The 15,192-nt window shown below is 49.7% G+C and overlaps 1 protein-coding gene across 1 annotated transcript; it reads right to left on the bottom strand.

Moving 5' to 3' along the window:
- Positions 1-171: 171 nt before the first annotated feature.
- On the bottom strand, positions 172-11,803 carry CCDC43 (coiled-coil domain containing 43). The gene is made up of 5 exons (XM_077806388.1): positions 11,537-11,803; positions 9,543-9,630; positions 5,280-5,415; positions 4,229-4,287; positions 172-1,848 (listed from the first exon to the last, which is right to left on the bottom strand). The coding sequence occupies exons 1-5, from the start codon at positions 11,801-11,803 to the stop codon at positions 1,661-1,663; spliced, it is 738 nt and encodes a 245-aa protein (XP_077662514.1). The 3' UTR covers positions 172-1,660.
- Positions 11,804-15,192: the final 3,389 nt, after the last annotated feature.

Here is a 15,192-nt window from a genome sequence, read left to right as displayed (position 1 = left end):
ATAATAGTGTTTTAAAATGCTTTGGATATTTTAGAAGAAATCAGAAGCAGTAGCAAACATTGTTTTATTTGAGGGAGAGTGGGTGTAATGTGGAAGATGTTCACACTTATTTGCTGTAGTGCTCTGGTTCTAGGGGAATGGAGCCAGAAAAAAGTAAAACATTCCTTAATCTCAGCCAAGCACCATTTTATTGTCTGAGTGAAAAGGTAACGCAGGTGGAGAGTCACACTCCCAGCAGTTAGCTGAACAGAACACACGACCCTTTAATCAGATTTGTGCGGAAAGCATTCAGTGAGGAACAGTAGCTGCCTAGTGTCACAAAGGAAAGAGGTTTGCAAGGGTAGCACATGCTGACCCGACAAGGAATATAGACTGCAGGTGCCAGGGCGGATGCACATTGTTAGGTCTTCCCATGCCACTTGAAAAATAAAGCAAGTCTCTGACCATCTACAAACACAGTTTAGGACACCTAAGTTGTGTATCTTTGCAGGAGCCTGATAAGCTTTTCAGGGGAAAGGCTGAAAGCCACTGATCACCAGCCATTAACTTGTCAGCAGAAACAGCCCCACGGCTGGTCTACTGCCACAGCTCCACCAGTGGGAGTGCTAGAAGAGACACGGTGCTGACAGGCCAGCAGCATTGTAACCACCATTCTTTCTGGAGCTGCTCCAAGCAGAGTTAGGCAACACTGGGGTAGAGGATCAGCACCCAGTGTATTCCGGAACACCCACTGGTGCTAGCACTTGGAGCAACTGTAGGAAATTTTAAGAAAAAAAGTCCTAGGACAGACAAACCCCATGAGACTTTTTTCAACCCGCACAACAGCCTCCCACACAGTCCCGAGACAACAACTGATCTTCAGCTTACCAGCATCAAGGCTTACGGTGATGTTAAAATGCAGAATGTTTCTAGTGCTGCTTAGTATAACCTAGACGGGACAAGGGCACTTCCCCAGGACAGGGGCCCTCTTGTGTGAAACAGGATCAGAACGAGCCCATAGGCAATTGCTCCAGTTATCACCTTTTCCAGCCTGTTTCTTAGCCCTACATTCCCTGGGGCTTTACTTCTCAGTCTTGCGGCAATAAATGTGACCTGCTCCCAGCTCAGGCACAAACCCTTGCCTTCACCCGCACTGACGAGGAAATCACAGACTCTTCACTGTCCAAGAAAAGGCCATTTGCTCAGGCTAGTCAAACAATACACACCCACCTGATAGCAGCTCATCCTCAGTATCAAAGGCCCCAGGACATGCCTTGGAAATGGGGCTTTGCTTACGCTCACCCCCAGCAGCACGACTTTCCTGCGGGTCCTGGGGCAATAAGAGGAGGCAGAAGTTTAAGCTCCTCCAACAGCTTCCCCCTGTATTTAAGTGGTCAAAAGTAAAATATGACATTTTAAAACCTAATGCAGCCACTTCACAGTTCTTTGGTACAGACATTGGCCACAACAACTGACCAGCACACGTGACACCACAAGCACATGGTACATTTTGCATTTCAGTGTTTGCAGTTTTTGTTTTTTTGCTGTGTAAACAAAAGGGAAAATGCTTCCAAGACCCACGTGCCAGCCACCTGCCCAGAGTTTCTGTTGTTTTCTTTAAAACACCCCCTATGCATAATTTATTCTATCCTTTGAAGGAGTCCAAAAGGAAAAATCCCAGCTATCGCTTCCGCTCGCCCTTCTGTGTCCTCTTCTTCTCCTTCTCCTTCCGCTCCTGCTTGGCTAGCTTGTCCTTCTCTCGCTGGTGTTTGTCTTGCTCTTTTTTCTTCTGGGACTCGTCCCGCAGAGAATCTCTCTCCAGCTTCCTCGCGTTTAAGACACCCTCCACATTTGTGTTACGGAACAGCGCTGATTTCAAGGTAAGGAGGATGAAGGACATGCTTTGGCTGGGCTCATGTAGGTCCCTGGGCTCTCTCCCCATGGGTGTATATAAACTGGTGTGTAGAAGTCAGTGCATGCAGGCTGTAGTGGGGGCTTCCTTATTCCAGACCCACCCCTCACACTTTCCGGTAGCACCTAATATTGCAGCTTTCCTTTACCATGTCCACACTGCACTCTCTCCATGTCTGCTTTGCAGTGGACCCCAATAAAAAGCAGAAATTTAAAGGTGGCTTCTCCATCCAGGTGCTACATGCAGCTAAGCTGTGCTCCACTGCTGTGGGCCTAGGAAAGCAGCATGTATGGAAGCTGCTCTTCAGAGATTCTCTCACTTCACAGTCTGCCAAATGCTAGCCCAGTGCACCCCCAGAGCCCCTTGGCCACTCGCAGAGGGCTGCCATAAGGGCCAGGGAAGAGATTCTCCCTCAGATTGCTGAGCAGTGGTTTTTCACAGCTCTGACCATGAACAGCCTTCCTGGCTCCTGCACTACAGTTTCATGGGGTGAGGGGACTAGCCAGCAGTTCCACCAGCCCCACTCCTGGGCCCCCCCAAACCCCTGTGTGCTAGGGTGTGGTGATGCTATGGACAGCGACTTTTTATGCCCCCTGCTCAGGGCCCCAGAATCTCTCCTGCCTTGCTGAACCACATCCATGGCACTGCCATCAGGGGCTACTGCTTTGCTGTGGCCGGGGTGAAGAGGATTTGCCTCCCTAAGCCCTGGTGGCTCCCATCTAGCGGCACATGGAACCTGGCTGCCCACGCTGCTCAGACTTGTCATGCCCCATTCACCTGATCAGAACTCTGCTCCGCTGAGTAACCAGCGCTCACATACTAGTAGCCATGGCTTCTGCTACAGGTGATGTGCAAAGGGAGGGAATGGATTTGTGCCCTTGGCTTTTGCTTCTTTATGACGTAAGCCTGAAAGTTTGGGGCAGAGGGCAGAGCAAGGGAGGTGCTGCTTGGTTTTTACATTAGAACAATCAGGAATGGCAATCTGGTTACACCCCTCTTTTTCTGGAAGAGCATGTGTTGCTTTGAGATACTAAGAGCTGGACTGCCCAGGGTCTGTACCCTTAACAGTACATCTTAAAAACTGAGATGGTGACAGGTGGCCAGTACCTGTGGCAGCTGATGGGATTTTTATGTACTGTCTGTTAACGTTAGGGCAAAGCCTTGGAAAAGCAGCATTTTAATTATTTTAAAATCTAAATAAATAGGTAAAGTGGTACGATCCCCCTTCCGTGGGCATAGTGATAGCCATATAGAGGTCTCATCCTGGCCTAGCATACAACTGTGACTAACCATATAACTTTACCCACGCCAGCAGCTTTGTACCACTAACCAGGTTGTTTCTAAACACATCGAAAGATAGCAGTACAAAGCATTGTACAGAGTTGTACAAGCACCTCCCAACAGGGGCAGATCCTCAGCTGGGGTAAATCAGCTCCACTGACTTCAAAGGAGCTCGGATGATTTGCATCAGTTGTGAGCCTGCCCCAGACGTGGCTTGGGCTCTCTCCTTGTGTAACTGAAGTGGGGAGCTGAATCTGTCAAGGAGTGCCCCTCCACCCCCGTGAGTGCTGGATGCTTAAGTGAAATGTGGTTACTAAGAGGGTAATGATCTGAAGAAGTCATTCCTCTTGGGTCTGCAGGGAAGAGCTGCATTTCCAAGGTAACAAAACCCAACAGTGGGCGAATGGTAACTTTCAGATTTTTATACATCAGGAAGCAGGTGAGAGCACCGATGCTGTGTTGTTCCATGGCAAGTCACCTTTAAACTCACTTCCCTTTGTATCTTACACAGTGCAAATGCCTATGTTATTTCACCTCGCCAGCTGGAACATGAGTCCCAGCACATGGTGTGATTTACAGCCATGGCTATGCAGAGACGAGAGCAGGATACTTTTAACTTCTTAACACATGAGTTTTGAGCAGCAGTTGCCCCTTGATAACTTGATTAATTGGCTCTCTAACTGTAAACACAGCTAGGTGGAGTTTGACATTGTGGATGTGGAGGGTAGAACTAGAATTCCAGCTGTCCCACTGGTTATGGAGGAGTCACACCAATTGCTTCTGTCCTCTCTGAAAACCCCACCCTAAGTTTTTTGAGAGTGTTTAGTATTGGCCCAACTCTGCCCCCACTGAAATCAGCAGATTTACCTTGGACTTCATGGGAGCAAAGTCAGGCTGACACAGGGCACTTCTGGAAACACCACGCTTCAAGTTTAACAAGCCAAACCCAGCAGCTAGTGACAGCTCAGAGACAGGACAAAGGGAAATTCAATGCAGAACTTACAGTCCTTCCAGAAAAGCCCCTGTGGCTAGCGAGCTGGGATTTTAAAAGGATACATTTTTCTGATCCAATCGTTAGTGCTGCTGCAGTGGATCCATCCTGTTCATCTGCTCCAGTGAGAGAACTAAGGAAACTTGGAGACTATCAATGAAACTTTGCACCTCGAGTCTCTCCTTTGTCCCAGGATCTCAAAACACATGTGACATTCATTCTTTCAACAAAACTGGTGAGGTGCCAGAGGCTGGGGCACAGACTGATCAAGGGACTTGCTCAGTGTCTCGTAGAGTGAGGAATGGAACCCAGGAGTCCGAACTCCTTTTCCTCAGCTCTAACGCCACGTAAGAGTCCCTTTATTTTAATACACCCAGCTCTCCACAAAAGCCTGCCCTCCGCCCACACGAAGAGCCCCACCTATTCACTCCTGGCAGAGGAGCCGCTTGACAGTCTTCTGCAGAAAGCGAAGGCTGCATACGACACATTAGCTGAGCAGACTGCTGTGACCAGCCCATTCTATTCCTGGAAATGGCTTCCATGAACAGATCTCACACGCTATTGCAGGCGGCGGCCCAGCCCATATTGTTGCTGGGGTCTGGGGTGGAGGTGGTGGATGCCAAAGTCAGTGCACAGCGGGGGGGCAGGAAGTCTCTCCCCACTGCTACCCAAACCTGCATTGCACAATTAGCTAGGCACATTAGAGCCCTTTTTACACCCTCCTCCAAAACCTCAGGGAGTAGCTGCTGCCAGAGGCAAGGAATCAAGTTCAATGGACCAATGATCTGCTCTGCTTTGATCTAGCAGGACGTAGGATGTTACTATTAGGAAAACTAGTGACAGAAAATGAAACAGTTTCCCATAGCAACAGTTCCCTGCCTTTGATTTGCTTCCCCGGCTCATTCAGACTGTGCTGCACAGAACACTGAGCGATACAACTCCTGCCAAACCAGCTACATCAGAATAGAAGGGGGTTTGGGTGGTTCTAGGTCACTAACTAAAATCCAAAGGGGCAAGAAAGCCACGGGAGGCAGATTTAAACTTTCGCCCTCAAAAGCAGCCTGGGAAGGTGGCCAGCACATTCGCAACATGGGACTTGTGGCAGGGAAAGGATATTCCTCCTCGTCTGTTACATTGGCATACTGGGCCAGGAGGGCAGCTTTCCTCAGCTTCTCGTCCTGGGAAACCTTCTTTGGCTTCACGACGATCTGGGCCTGCTTTTCGATCATGCTGGCAATTGCCTGGATCTCATCTGGGAAGGAGAGAAATCAGGGCATTAATGAGTGCTTCCACTACTGCCAGCAGCTGGCGTCCGACATGGCCAGATAGAGGCCGTGTGCCTTTTCTCAACAGGCGATGGCTGGCATGTCTGTCTGCAAAGCCTTTCAGTCACAATGCTTCACACACATAGCACAACTGAAATGCAGCCAACTCTGGGGAGGAGCACAATAGTCAACCAGCACACGGGGGGGGGGGGGGGAGTTTTGGCCATTGAAATCCCTCCTCTTACAGAAATTGCCATGGGATCTTCAGTGTTCCCACAGAGCAGACAGGTTGGACATTAAACCTGTAACCCAGCAAGTAAGGTGTGGAATTCTAGCTGTGTGCTTCAGAAAATGAAGGGCAGAGCTGGACCCTGCTGAGATTTGAACTTGTGGCTCAAGGGAGTTGGGTTATTTCAGAGCTGAGGCATCCAAGCCACTGGCTGCTCGAGGAAATGGCTCAGACCCTCGCAATCTGGTTAGACCGACCACCTTTGGCTCAAAAGAAAGCGTTCCCCCTTCTGCGTGTGTAAGTGGGCACCCAATACTCCTGGGGGAGGAGCGGAAGTTCACTGCTCGTTAATTTCCTTATTTCACAAGATCTTGATTTCAGCCTCAGTGTAAGGAACTTAAAGACTACTGAAACACAGAGCTTCGTGTTCTAGTAATACCAGTTGTGGCCCGATCACACAAATGGCTTCATTCAGCATAAATCAATCCCACTTCAAAGAACTATTTTAGTGGAATTTATCCTTGTAAATTAATAAGATTTAGTTAATAAAATCCATTCTGCTCTTGGTCTCTCCCTTGCAGTTTAAAGGCACACTTAAGCTAACAATCATGCCTGTAAACAAGTTTCTTTACCTGCATTGCTATCATGGTAGGTTAACAACTGAAAGACTTCTAAAAATCCATATCACCGAATGCTATTTATGCTCCCCTTCCCCCACCATTTGTCTCAAGTTAGACAGTAAAAGTTAAGTCAGTCCTTTGTTTATAGTCAATTTTACTGTCAGCTTCTTAATACCAGGCAAAGGCCAGCAGAAGAGGTGCATTTTTCCAAAGATATCGATCTCAGAGTTAAGAGATTTAGAAAGCCAAGAAGAAAATAAGGATCTAAGTGCAATAAATCCTGATGGTTCTTCAAAGTACAAATATATATTGCTACCTACATTCTGAATGTCCACATCAGAGACATGGTCTGGAAAATAAAGCTCTTGTTGATCCAGTCAGAAGACAGGCTATTGCATGGGAGATCTAACCAGTTCACGATGTTTCAGACCCCTGTATCGTTCACAGCAGAGATGGTAAAGAGAAGGAAGTTTCTGATTTAGTCATAAGCCAGCATGTGTCTTGTAACAATCCCTTGTCCCCAGAGTGTCATTTACTTTATCTGATGAACAAGATAGCAGTACGTTTTTCCATCCACATCTGAGGCCTGGGTTGGCCGGATTTCATGACAACTGTGCAAGGCTCTTTGATGCTGGGGAAGCCACTTCTCTGTACCTCAATTGTGCTAGTTGTAAAATGGGGTTAATGACTGTGATGGTGTGCTCCCCACACTGGCCCTGAGAGAGCTGAATTAGGCCGAGTGGGCCCAATCAGCCAAATAAGCAGCAGAGGAGAGGAGGCCGCTAATTGGAAGCGAGCTCATCTTTGAGGAACAGGCAGGGTTTACATAAAGCCAAGAGATGGGCACCAGAGAGAAGGCTGCAGGGTGAAGAGTGAGTCACTCTCCCTGAGGGAAGGGGGGAGAGGAATCTGAGACCTAGCAGACCCTAGGAGTCTGACTAGAATGAGTGGAAGCAGGGTAGGAAGTAGCCCGGGAGTGAGACCAGAAAGGTTCGGGAAGCTGCAGACCTGGACTGCTTGCTACAGGGCCCTGGCCTGGAACCCAGAGCAGAAGGCGGGCGTAGGTTCTTTGCCACCCGCTGCCAAGTGGTACTGCTTGGAACAGCGAACTAGCAGACTGTCTGGGTCATTGCAGGAGTGACAGAGTCAGTGCGGCGGGCATGGGATTGCCTAACGCCACTTGGGCAGAAAGGCTTTGAAGGACTCTACCCCAGAAGGCCAAGCCACTTAGTGACCTGGCTGGAGGGCCGCGTCATGAAGAGGAGACAGCAGCTCCCGGAACTAGAGAAGGGCTGCAGAGAGAGAGACAGGGAGCAGCCACAGCACAGTGCGTGGGCCTGGTGCAGCAAATCCTCCGAACTGCCAGGAGGTGGCATCGTCGAGTGGTGAATGGAGCACCTGTCAAAATGACACTCGCCTTTGAGAGGTGCTTTGAGATCTACAGCTGAAAAGCCCTGTTAATACTCTGATTTACATAATGGGCTCTTAGGGGAGCACTGTTACCCGTATCATGTTGACCAAAGTTGACTGCAGCCTGTTGAAATGTGAACTAAGAAAAAATGCAAAACAAAGACAGACTGTGCTGGAAGGAATGTACAATACCAGACCCAGCCAGAGACAGACAGCAAAGTTAGCCGCTGGCCTAAAAATTAGCAGTTGCCTCAATGATTGTGATCTGGTTCCATTTGCTTTGTGCAAAGAGAAGATGGCACCAAGCAGCAATACGTGTACCTGGAACGTCCAACAGGCCAAATTTCCAAAGCTTAAAGCAGCTGTCGACAATTCCCTGGAAACATCGAAGTGGGAAACCTAGGAACTGTTCGAGGATATCCTACTGGATGCCAAGAAGCCGCGTGGGGAAGTCTCCTGACTGTAGGCATACCCTCTCACAGCTGGGGATACTGTAGCAGCTCTCCTCCGGCGCCCCTGCCGACAGCCGTTGTGGCCCTGCCTCACCCTGTGACTGGGGCCTCTGGCCAGGTGACCTTTAGTCCTACCCCTTCTGAGAAAACTGAGTCCACACCAAAAGCTCCTTCCCAGCAATTACTTCCCTTTCCCTCAGCCCCTCCATTACCCCTGACTCCCCCAAGCCTTTGAACTGCTTCTGAGTGGTGCTGGAAATACAGTTCTGTATTGTAGTTTAAATGAATTATTACTCAGAGTATTGTATTAATATGCCTAGTAAGGAATCTATTTGTCAAAAAGCATTTCCTGAATCTTTTTTGTTGTCTGTATTGTTACAGACATACTTGCTGACAGGTATTCTGAAATAAATGATCAAAAATAATTGAAACTGGTTTGATTATATGGTGTTATTCTGACAAATTTTAAAATATTGTGTGCAGAATTTTTAATTTTTTGGTGTAGAATTCCCCCAGGAGTAGTTATTTGTGTTGTCTGTCACAGAGCAGGACCCCACCATGCTTGGTGCTGTACAGACACAGAACAAAAAGACTCTCCCCCAAAGTGCTTAAAATCTAAGTATAAAACAAGAAATAATAGAGGGATACAGAAACGGGGAGCACAAGAAAACACTGACACAATACTGGTCCTCATGATGGGCTGTGATCTCACCAAACCAGCTGCTTAACTATTCTCAAATTTTCTGTAAACATCACAGCAAAGGAGTTTTAAGGCGGGATTTGAAAGAGGATAATGAGGTAGCTTTGTGGATGTTTACGTGGCGCTCCTCCCAGACATGAGGGGCAACGTGGGCAAAAGCATGAAGGTGCTTGTTAAACATCTATACCAGTATAAAAGTGCTTATCCCAATACAGCTTATGACAGTTTGAGGAATCAACATAAACTATACTGGTATAAGCATTTTGATACCGATCATACCCCTAACCACATAGCTATGCCAGTAAAATTTAGTTACATCTTTCTTTAAACAAGCAAAGAGACGCAAACCCTTCCAAGGCAGGTTGCATGGTCCAGGGCTGAGCACCTATGGAAACCCAAGTGTAGCCCAAGCTGTAGATTTCTGTGAAGGGAGGTTTTACACAATCTAACAGAAGTAGTACTCTCTTCCCCCTGCAGGACTATGAACCCAAACAGCAGCGGTAAAACCAACCAACCGTTCTAAGCAGAGAGTGAAAGGCAAAAATGCAGCAATGCCAATGAACAGTAAATGAGATTTGCAACCAGATTAATAATCACAGGGTTTACTGCTAACAAAGCTAGGCAGTTTTAGGTGCAAGATTCTCGTCTCGTCCCTTGTCTTACACGTGCTGTTTGACTAAGACATGCGAAGCGTCAACACTACCTGCTTTCTTTTCTGTTACACCAACATTCTGCGCTTCAGACCACTTTACGACTATTTCCCTGCAGACATCTGGCAACAGATCTTCTTCCTAGTAAGAAAAACAGAGATGTTCAGTTTCTGCACTGAAAGTCAGTCTGCTTTAAAATCAGCATGAATAAAAGACTCCTAAAGAATAAGAACAGCAAGCGCCAAGCCTGAAGTAGAGATTTAAGTGTAGCATGAAGAGTTAATAGGATATAAGCAGTTCTTAAATTCTTTGTTGAACTGGGGATCACACACACACTTTTGGCCAACACGGAGAAGTTTTCCAAGGCCCTTACGTAGTTTAAATATCTATGACAGCCTTCAGGTGTACATTCATGTAATCCCCACACAAATATCAGCACAAAGGTTTTGATCACTTGGCAGCATTTCAGGAGATGCTGTGCTGGTATTTTTCTTTCTTTAGCGCTGGCAAGGTGTGCTGGGCTCATAGCCCTAGCGAGTGGTACCCTCTGGCTGCAGTGCAGAGCGGGCACAACACGGGCAGCAGCAAGGCAGAAGTCTCCCACCAACAGGCAGCCTGAGCGCTGTTCTGAAAGGGAGCCCCTAAAGAAGTGTCACAGTGACTTTTTGCTTAAAACATCCCACTACTGTTTCCGCCACTTCAGCTCCCCTGGTGGCAGCATTAGCGTTGGCACCAGATGCGCTGTGTGGCATAACCCAGCTGAGAGCTGCTTCCCATGGTGAGCGGCTCACGGCAGGGGGCTGGAGGGGCTATGCCCTGATTCCACCCCCTTCCCCAAGGTCCCCGGAGCAGAGAGGCACTGCGGCTCCGCTTTTCCCTCCCCCCCTCCGTAGCAAGGGCCGTCAGCTAATGGGCCGCAGGGAAGGAGAGGCGGAGGGGCAGGAACCCCGCACACTGGGGGAAGAGGTGGGGGGAGGGGGAAGATTGCCTGCCCTGCAAGGAGAGCGCAGTGGGCGGGGGGCAGAAAAGAGCGGGCCGGGCCAGGCAGGATTTTTAGTGGCATGCTGCTGTCTGCCCAGGTCCAGCAGGCAGAGCGTGCCATTAAAATTGGCTCGCATGCCATGTTTGGCACACTTGCCATAGGTTTGCCGACCTCTGGTCTACAGGAATCTCATCTGACAGCTCACCAGACTCACTGGCTAACGACCCTGAAGTTCAGAAACAGATATATTCATCAGTCAAATAGTTAGATCTTAAATGTTTCTCAGTGGACAGATGATCATGACAGACCATATGTTTTTGTTATGTAGTTTTAAGGGCCTATTACAATGCCATGTTATTTGACTCACAATCAAAGGCAATTTAACCCTATATAAGCTGGTAAATGAGCAGAATTGCAAAACCTAGAGCATCCAGCCTTATAAACAGACAACTGCATGGAGCCTCGGAAAAAACAGAGAGGTCAATCAGGACTAAGCTCTTCCCATGGGACAAAGCAAACCAGCCACAGGAAGAGAGTATCAGGGGAGCGGGAAGGAAAGTCCCAGGGTATATCCAGAGAGGGCAACGTCAGGGAGATAATAACAAGACACAGAATAGCCACATGGGTCCCAGGATGTAACCCTACCAGGGGATTTGAAAAGACACGAGTCAGGGTTTAACAGATAGAGGACCAGAGCCCAGAGACAGAAGTACAAGAAAAAGGATGGTGGGGATGGGGATTAATAATCATCAAGAGGATGGACCCCAGGACTGGGGTACGGTATCAACACAAGTGAGGCAATTCAGAGGTCACGTGGGGATGCCTTCAGGGTCTTCGGGCATCAGGGCTGGGGGTTAACATCCCCCGGGGTCTCAAGCCCTGAGGGGGTCAGATCCAGGGAGGAACTGACACGCAGAAGACACTGGGCGGGGGGTGAGTGAGCTGCCCCCCCCGGTTCCAGCCCCCCCCCAGTGGTCGGGGGGGAATAAGTCCTCCCAGCCCCCGGCCCCCATCGCTCCCAGCCCCCGGCGGTCGGGGAAGGACCCGGCCTCGCCGCCTCCTCACCAGGCAGGCGGCCAGGACCCCGCGCAGCGCGTCCAGCCGCTCCTCGTCGCTCTCCTCCTCCCGGAGCAGCCCCTGGATGTAGGTGGCGTAGACAGCCCGGTCCAGCCCCAGCGCGTCCAGCCGCCCCGCCAGCCACGGCTCGAAGCCGCCCGACCCGGCCGCCGCCTCCCCGCCGCTGGGCGCCGCCATCTTGGAGCGGGCGGGTCGAAGGCGCCACACGCGGGCCGCCGAGGGGTCCTCTCTGCCCATGCGCAGGGGCTCGGGCATGCGCAGCCTTGGGCACAGGAGGCTCACGGGAGCTTTAGCACCCTCGCCCAGACTACGGCAGCCGCTTGGGCCAAACTGCTGCTGTCCTGGCGCCTGGAGCCCGACCTGCCCGGCACAGGGGCAGACACACGGCTGCCGGGGGGGGGGCACGGACAGACACACGGCTGCCGGGGGGGGCGCACGGACAGACACACGGCTGCTGGGGGGGGGGGGCACGGACAGACACACGGCTGCTGGGAGAGGGGGGCACGGGCAGACACACGGCTGCCGGGGGGGGGCACGGACAGACACAGGGCTGCTGGGGAGGGGGGGGCACGGACAGACACACGGCTGCTGGGAGGGGGGGGCACGGACAGACACAGGGCTGCTGGGGAGGGGGCACAGGCAGACACACGGCTGCCGGGGGGGGGGGGCACGGGCAGACACACGGCTGCTGGGAGAGGGGGGCACGGGCAGACACACGGCTGCCGGGGGTGGGGGGCACGGGCAGACACACGGCTGCCGGGGGTGGGGGGCACGGACAGACACACGGCTGCCGGGGGGGGCACGGACAGACACAGCTGGCTCTCCAGAGGGCTGCCTGGGCGGGGATGGACAGAGGGACAGACACACGGCTGGCTCGCTAGACAGCTGGCTGGACGGACAATGTCAAGGCTAATTCCCCACTCTGGCACTTCCGAGTGCAGAAGGTGGGGCCCCCAAAGATTCTAAAAATTAATACTGGCCACTCCAGGCTTGTATTAAACTCCCAAGGTTACAGGTTTTCTCTGACCTTGGATGGGTAGATGCTGCCACCACCCAAGTGCAAAACCCCCTTTGAAGGAAGGGGCACTTGGGAATTCCTTCCTGTGGGAAGAAAAGGAGGACTTGTGGCACCTTAGAGACTAACCAATTTATTTGAGCATAAGCTTTCGTGAGCTACAGCTCAGCTCATCGGATGCATACTGTGGAAAGTGTAGAAGATCTTTTATACACACAAAGCATGAAAAAATACCTTCCCCCACCCCACCCTCCTGCTGGCAATAGCCTATCTAAAGTGATCACTCTCCTTACAATGTGTATGATAATCAAGGTGGGCCATTTTCAGCACAAATCCAGGGTTTAACAAGAACGTCTGGTGGGGGGGGGAGGTTAGGAAGAAACAAGGGAAAATGGGTTACCTTGCATAATGACTTAGCCACTCCCAGTCTCTATTCAAGCCTAAGTTAATTGTATCCAATTTGCAAACGAATTCCAATTCAACAGTTTCTCGCTGGAGTCTGGATTTGAATTTTTTTTGTTGAAGAATTGCAACTTTCATGTCTGTAATCGCGTGACCAGAGAGATTGAAGTGTTCTCCGACTGGTTTATGAATGTTATAATTCTTGACATCTGATTTGTGTCCATTTATTCTTTTACGTAGAGACTGTCCAGTTTGACCAATGTACATGGCAGAGGGGCGTTGCTGGCACATGATGGCATATATCACATTGGTGGATGTGCAGGTGAACGAGCCTCTGATAGTGTGGCTGATGTTATTAGGCCCTGTCATGGTGTCCCCTGAATAGATATGTGGGCACAGTTGGCAACGGGCTTTGTTGCAAGGATAGGTTCCTGGGTGAGTGGTTCTGTTGTGTGGTATGTGGTTGCTGGTGAGTATTTGCTTCAGGTTGGGGGGCTGTCTGTAGGCAAGGACTGGCATGTCTCCCAGGATTTGTGAGAGTGTTGGGTCATCCTTCAAGATAGGTTGTAGATCCTTAATAATGCATTGGAGGGGTTTTAGTTGGGGGCTGAAGGTGACGGCTAGTGGCGTCCTGTTATTTTCTTTGTTAGGCCTGTCCTGTAGTAGGTGACTTCTGGGAACTCTTCTGGCTCTATCAATCTGCTTCTTCACTTCCGCAGGTGGGTATTGTAGTTGTAAGAATGTTTGATAGAGATCTTGTAGGTGTTTGTCTCTGTTTGAGGGGTTGGAGCAAATGCGGTTGTAGAGCTTGGCTGTAGACGATGGATTGTGTGGTCAGGGTGAAAGCTGGAGGCATGTAGGTAGGAATAGCGGTCAGTAGGTTTCCGGTATAGGGTGGTGTTTATGTGACCATCGTTTATTAGCACTGTAGTGTCCAGGAAGTGGATCTCTTGTGTGGACTGGACCAGGCTGAGGTTGATGGTGGGATGGAAATTGTTGAAATCATGGTGGAAATCCTCAAGGGCTTCTTTTCCATGGGTCCAGATGATGAAGATGTCATCAATATAGCGCAAGTAGAGTAGGGGTGTTAGGGGACGAGAGCTGAGGAAGCGTTGTTCTAAGTCAGCCATAAAAATGTTGGCATACTGTGGGGCCATGCAGGTACCCATAGCAGTGCCGCTGATTTGAAGGTATACATTGTCCCCAAATGTAAAATAGTTATGGGTAAGGACAAAGTCACAAAGTTCAGCCACCAGGTTAGCCGTGACATTATCGGGGATAGTGTTCTTGACGGCTTGTAGTCCATCTTTGTGTGGAATGTTGGTGTAGAGGGCTTCTACATCCATAGTGGCCAGGATGGTGTTTTCAGGAAGATCACCGATGGATTGTAGTTTCCTCAGGAAGTCAGTGGTGTCTCGAAGGTAGCTGGGAGTGCTGGTAGCGTAGGGCCTGAGGAGGGATTATTATAATTATTAAGGATCTACAACCTATCCTGAAAGATGACCCAACACTCTCACAAATCCTGGGAGACATGCCAGTCCTTGCCTACAGACAGCCCCCCAACCTGAAGCAAATACTCACCAGCAACCACATACCACACAACAGAACCACTAACCCAGGAACCTATCCTTGCAACAAAGCTCGTTGCCAACTGTGCCCACATATCTATTCAGGGGACACCATGACAGGGCCTAATAACATCAGCCACACTATCAGAGGCTCGTTCACCTGCACATCCACCAATGTGATATATGCCATCATGTGCCAGCAATGCCCCTCTGCCATGTACATTGGTCAAACTGGACAGTCTCTACGTAAAAGAATAAATGGACACAAATCAGATGTCAAGAATTATAACATTCATAAACCAGTTGGAGAACACTTCAATCTCTCTGGTCACGCGATTACAGACATGAAAGTTGCAATTCTTCAACAAAAAAAATTCAAATCCAGACTCCAGCGAGAAACTGTTGAATGGGAATTCGTTTGCAAATTGGATACAATTAACTTAGGCTTGAATAGAGATTGGGAGTAGCTATGTCATTATGCAAGGTAGCCTATTTCCCCTTATTTTTTCCTACCTCCCCCCCCCCCACGTTCTTGTTAAACCCTGGATTTGTGTTGGAAATGGCCCAATTTGATTATCATACACATTGTAAGGAGAGTGATCACTTTAGATAAGCTATTACCAGCAGGAGAGTGGGTTTGTGGGGGGGGGGGGGTGAGA

Source organism: Eretmochelys imbricata, chromosome 27, assembly GCF_965152235.1.
Source record: "Eretmochelys imbricata isolate rEreImb1 chromosome 27, rEreImb1.hap1, whole genome shotgun sequence".
In the NCBI taxonomy this organism is placed as follows: domain Eukaryota; kingdom Metazoa; phylum Chordata; order Testudines; family Cheloniidae; genus Eretmochelys; species Eretmochelys imbricata.
Note: the sequence above shows the minus strand (reverse complement) of the source record. Positions and strands in the feature narration are given on the sequence as shown.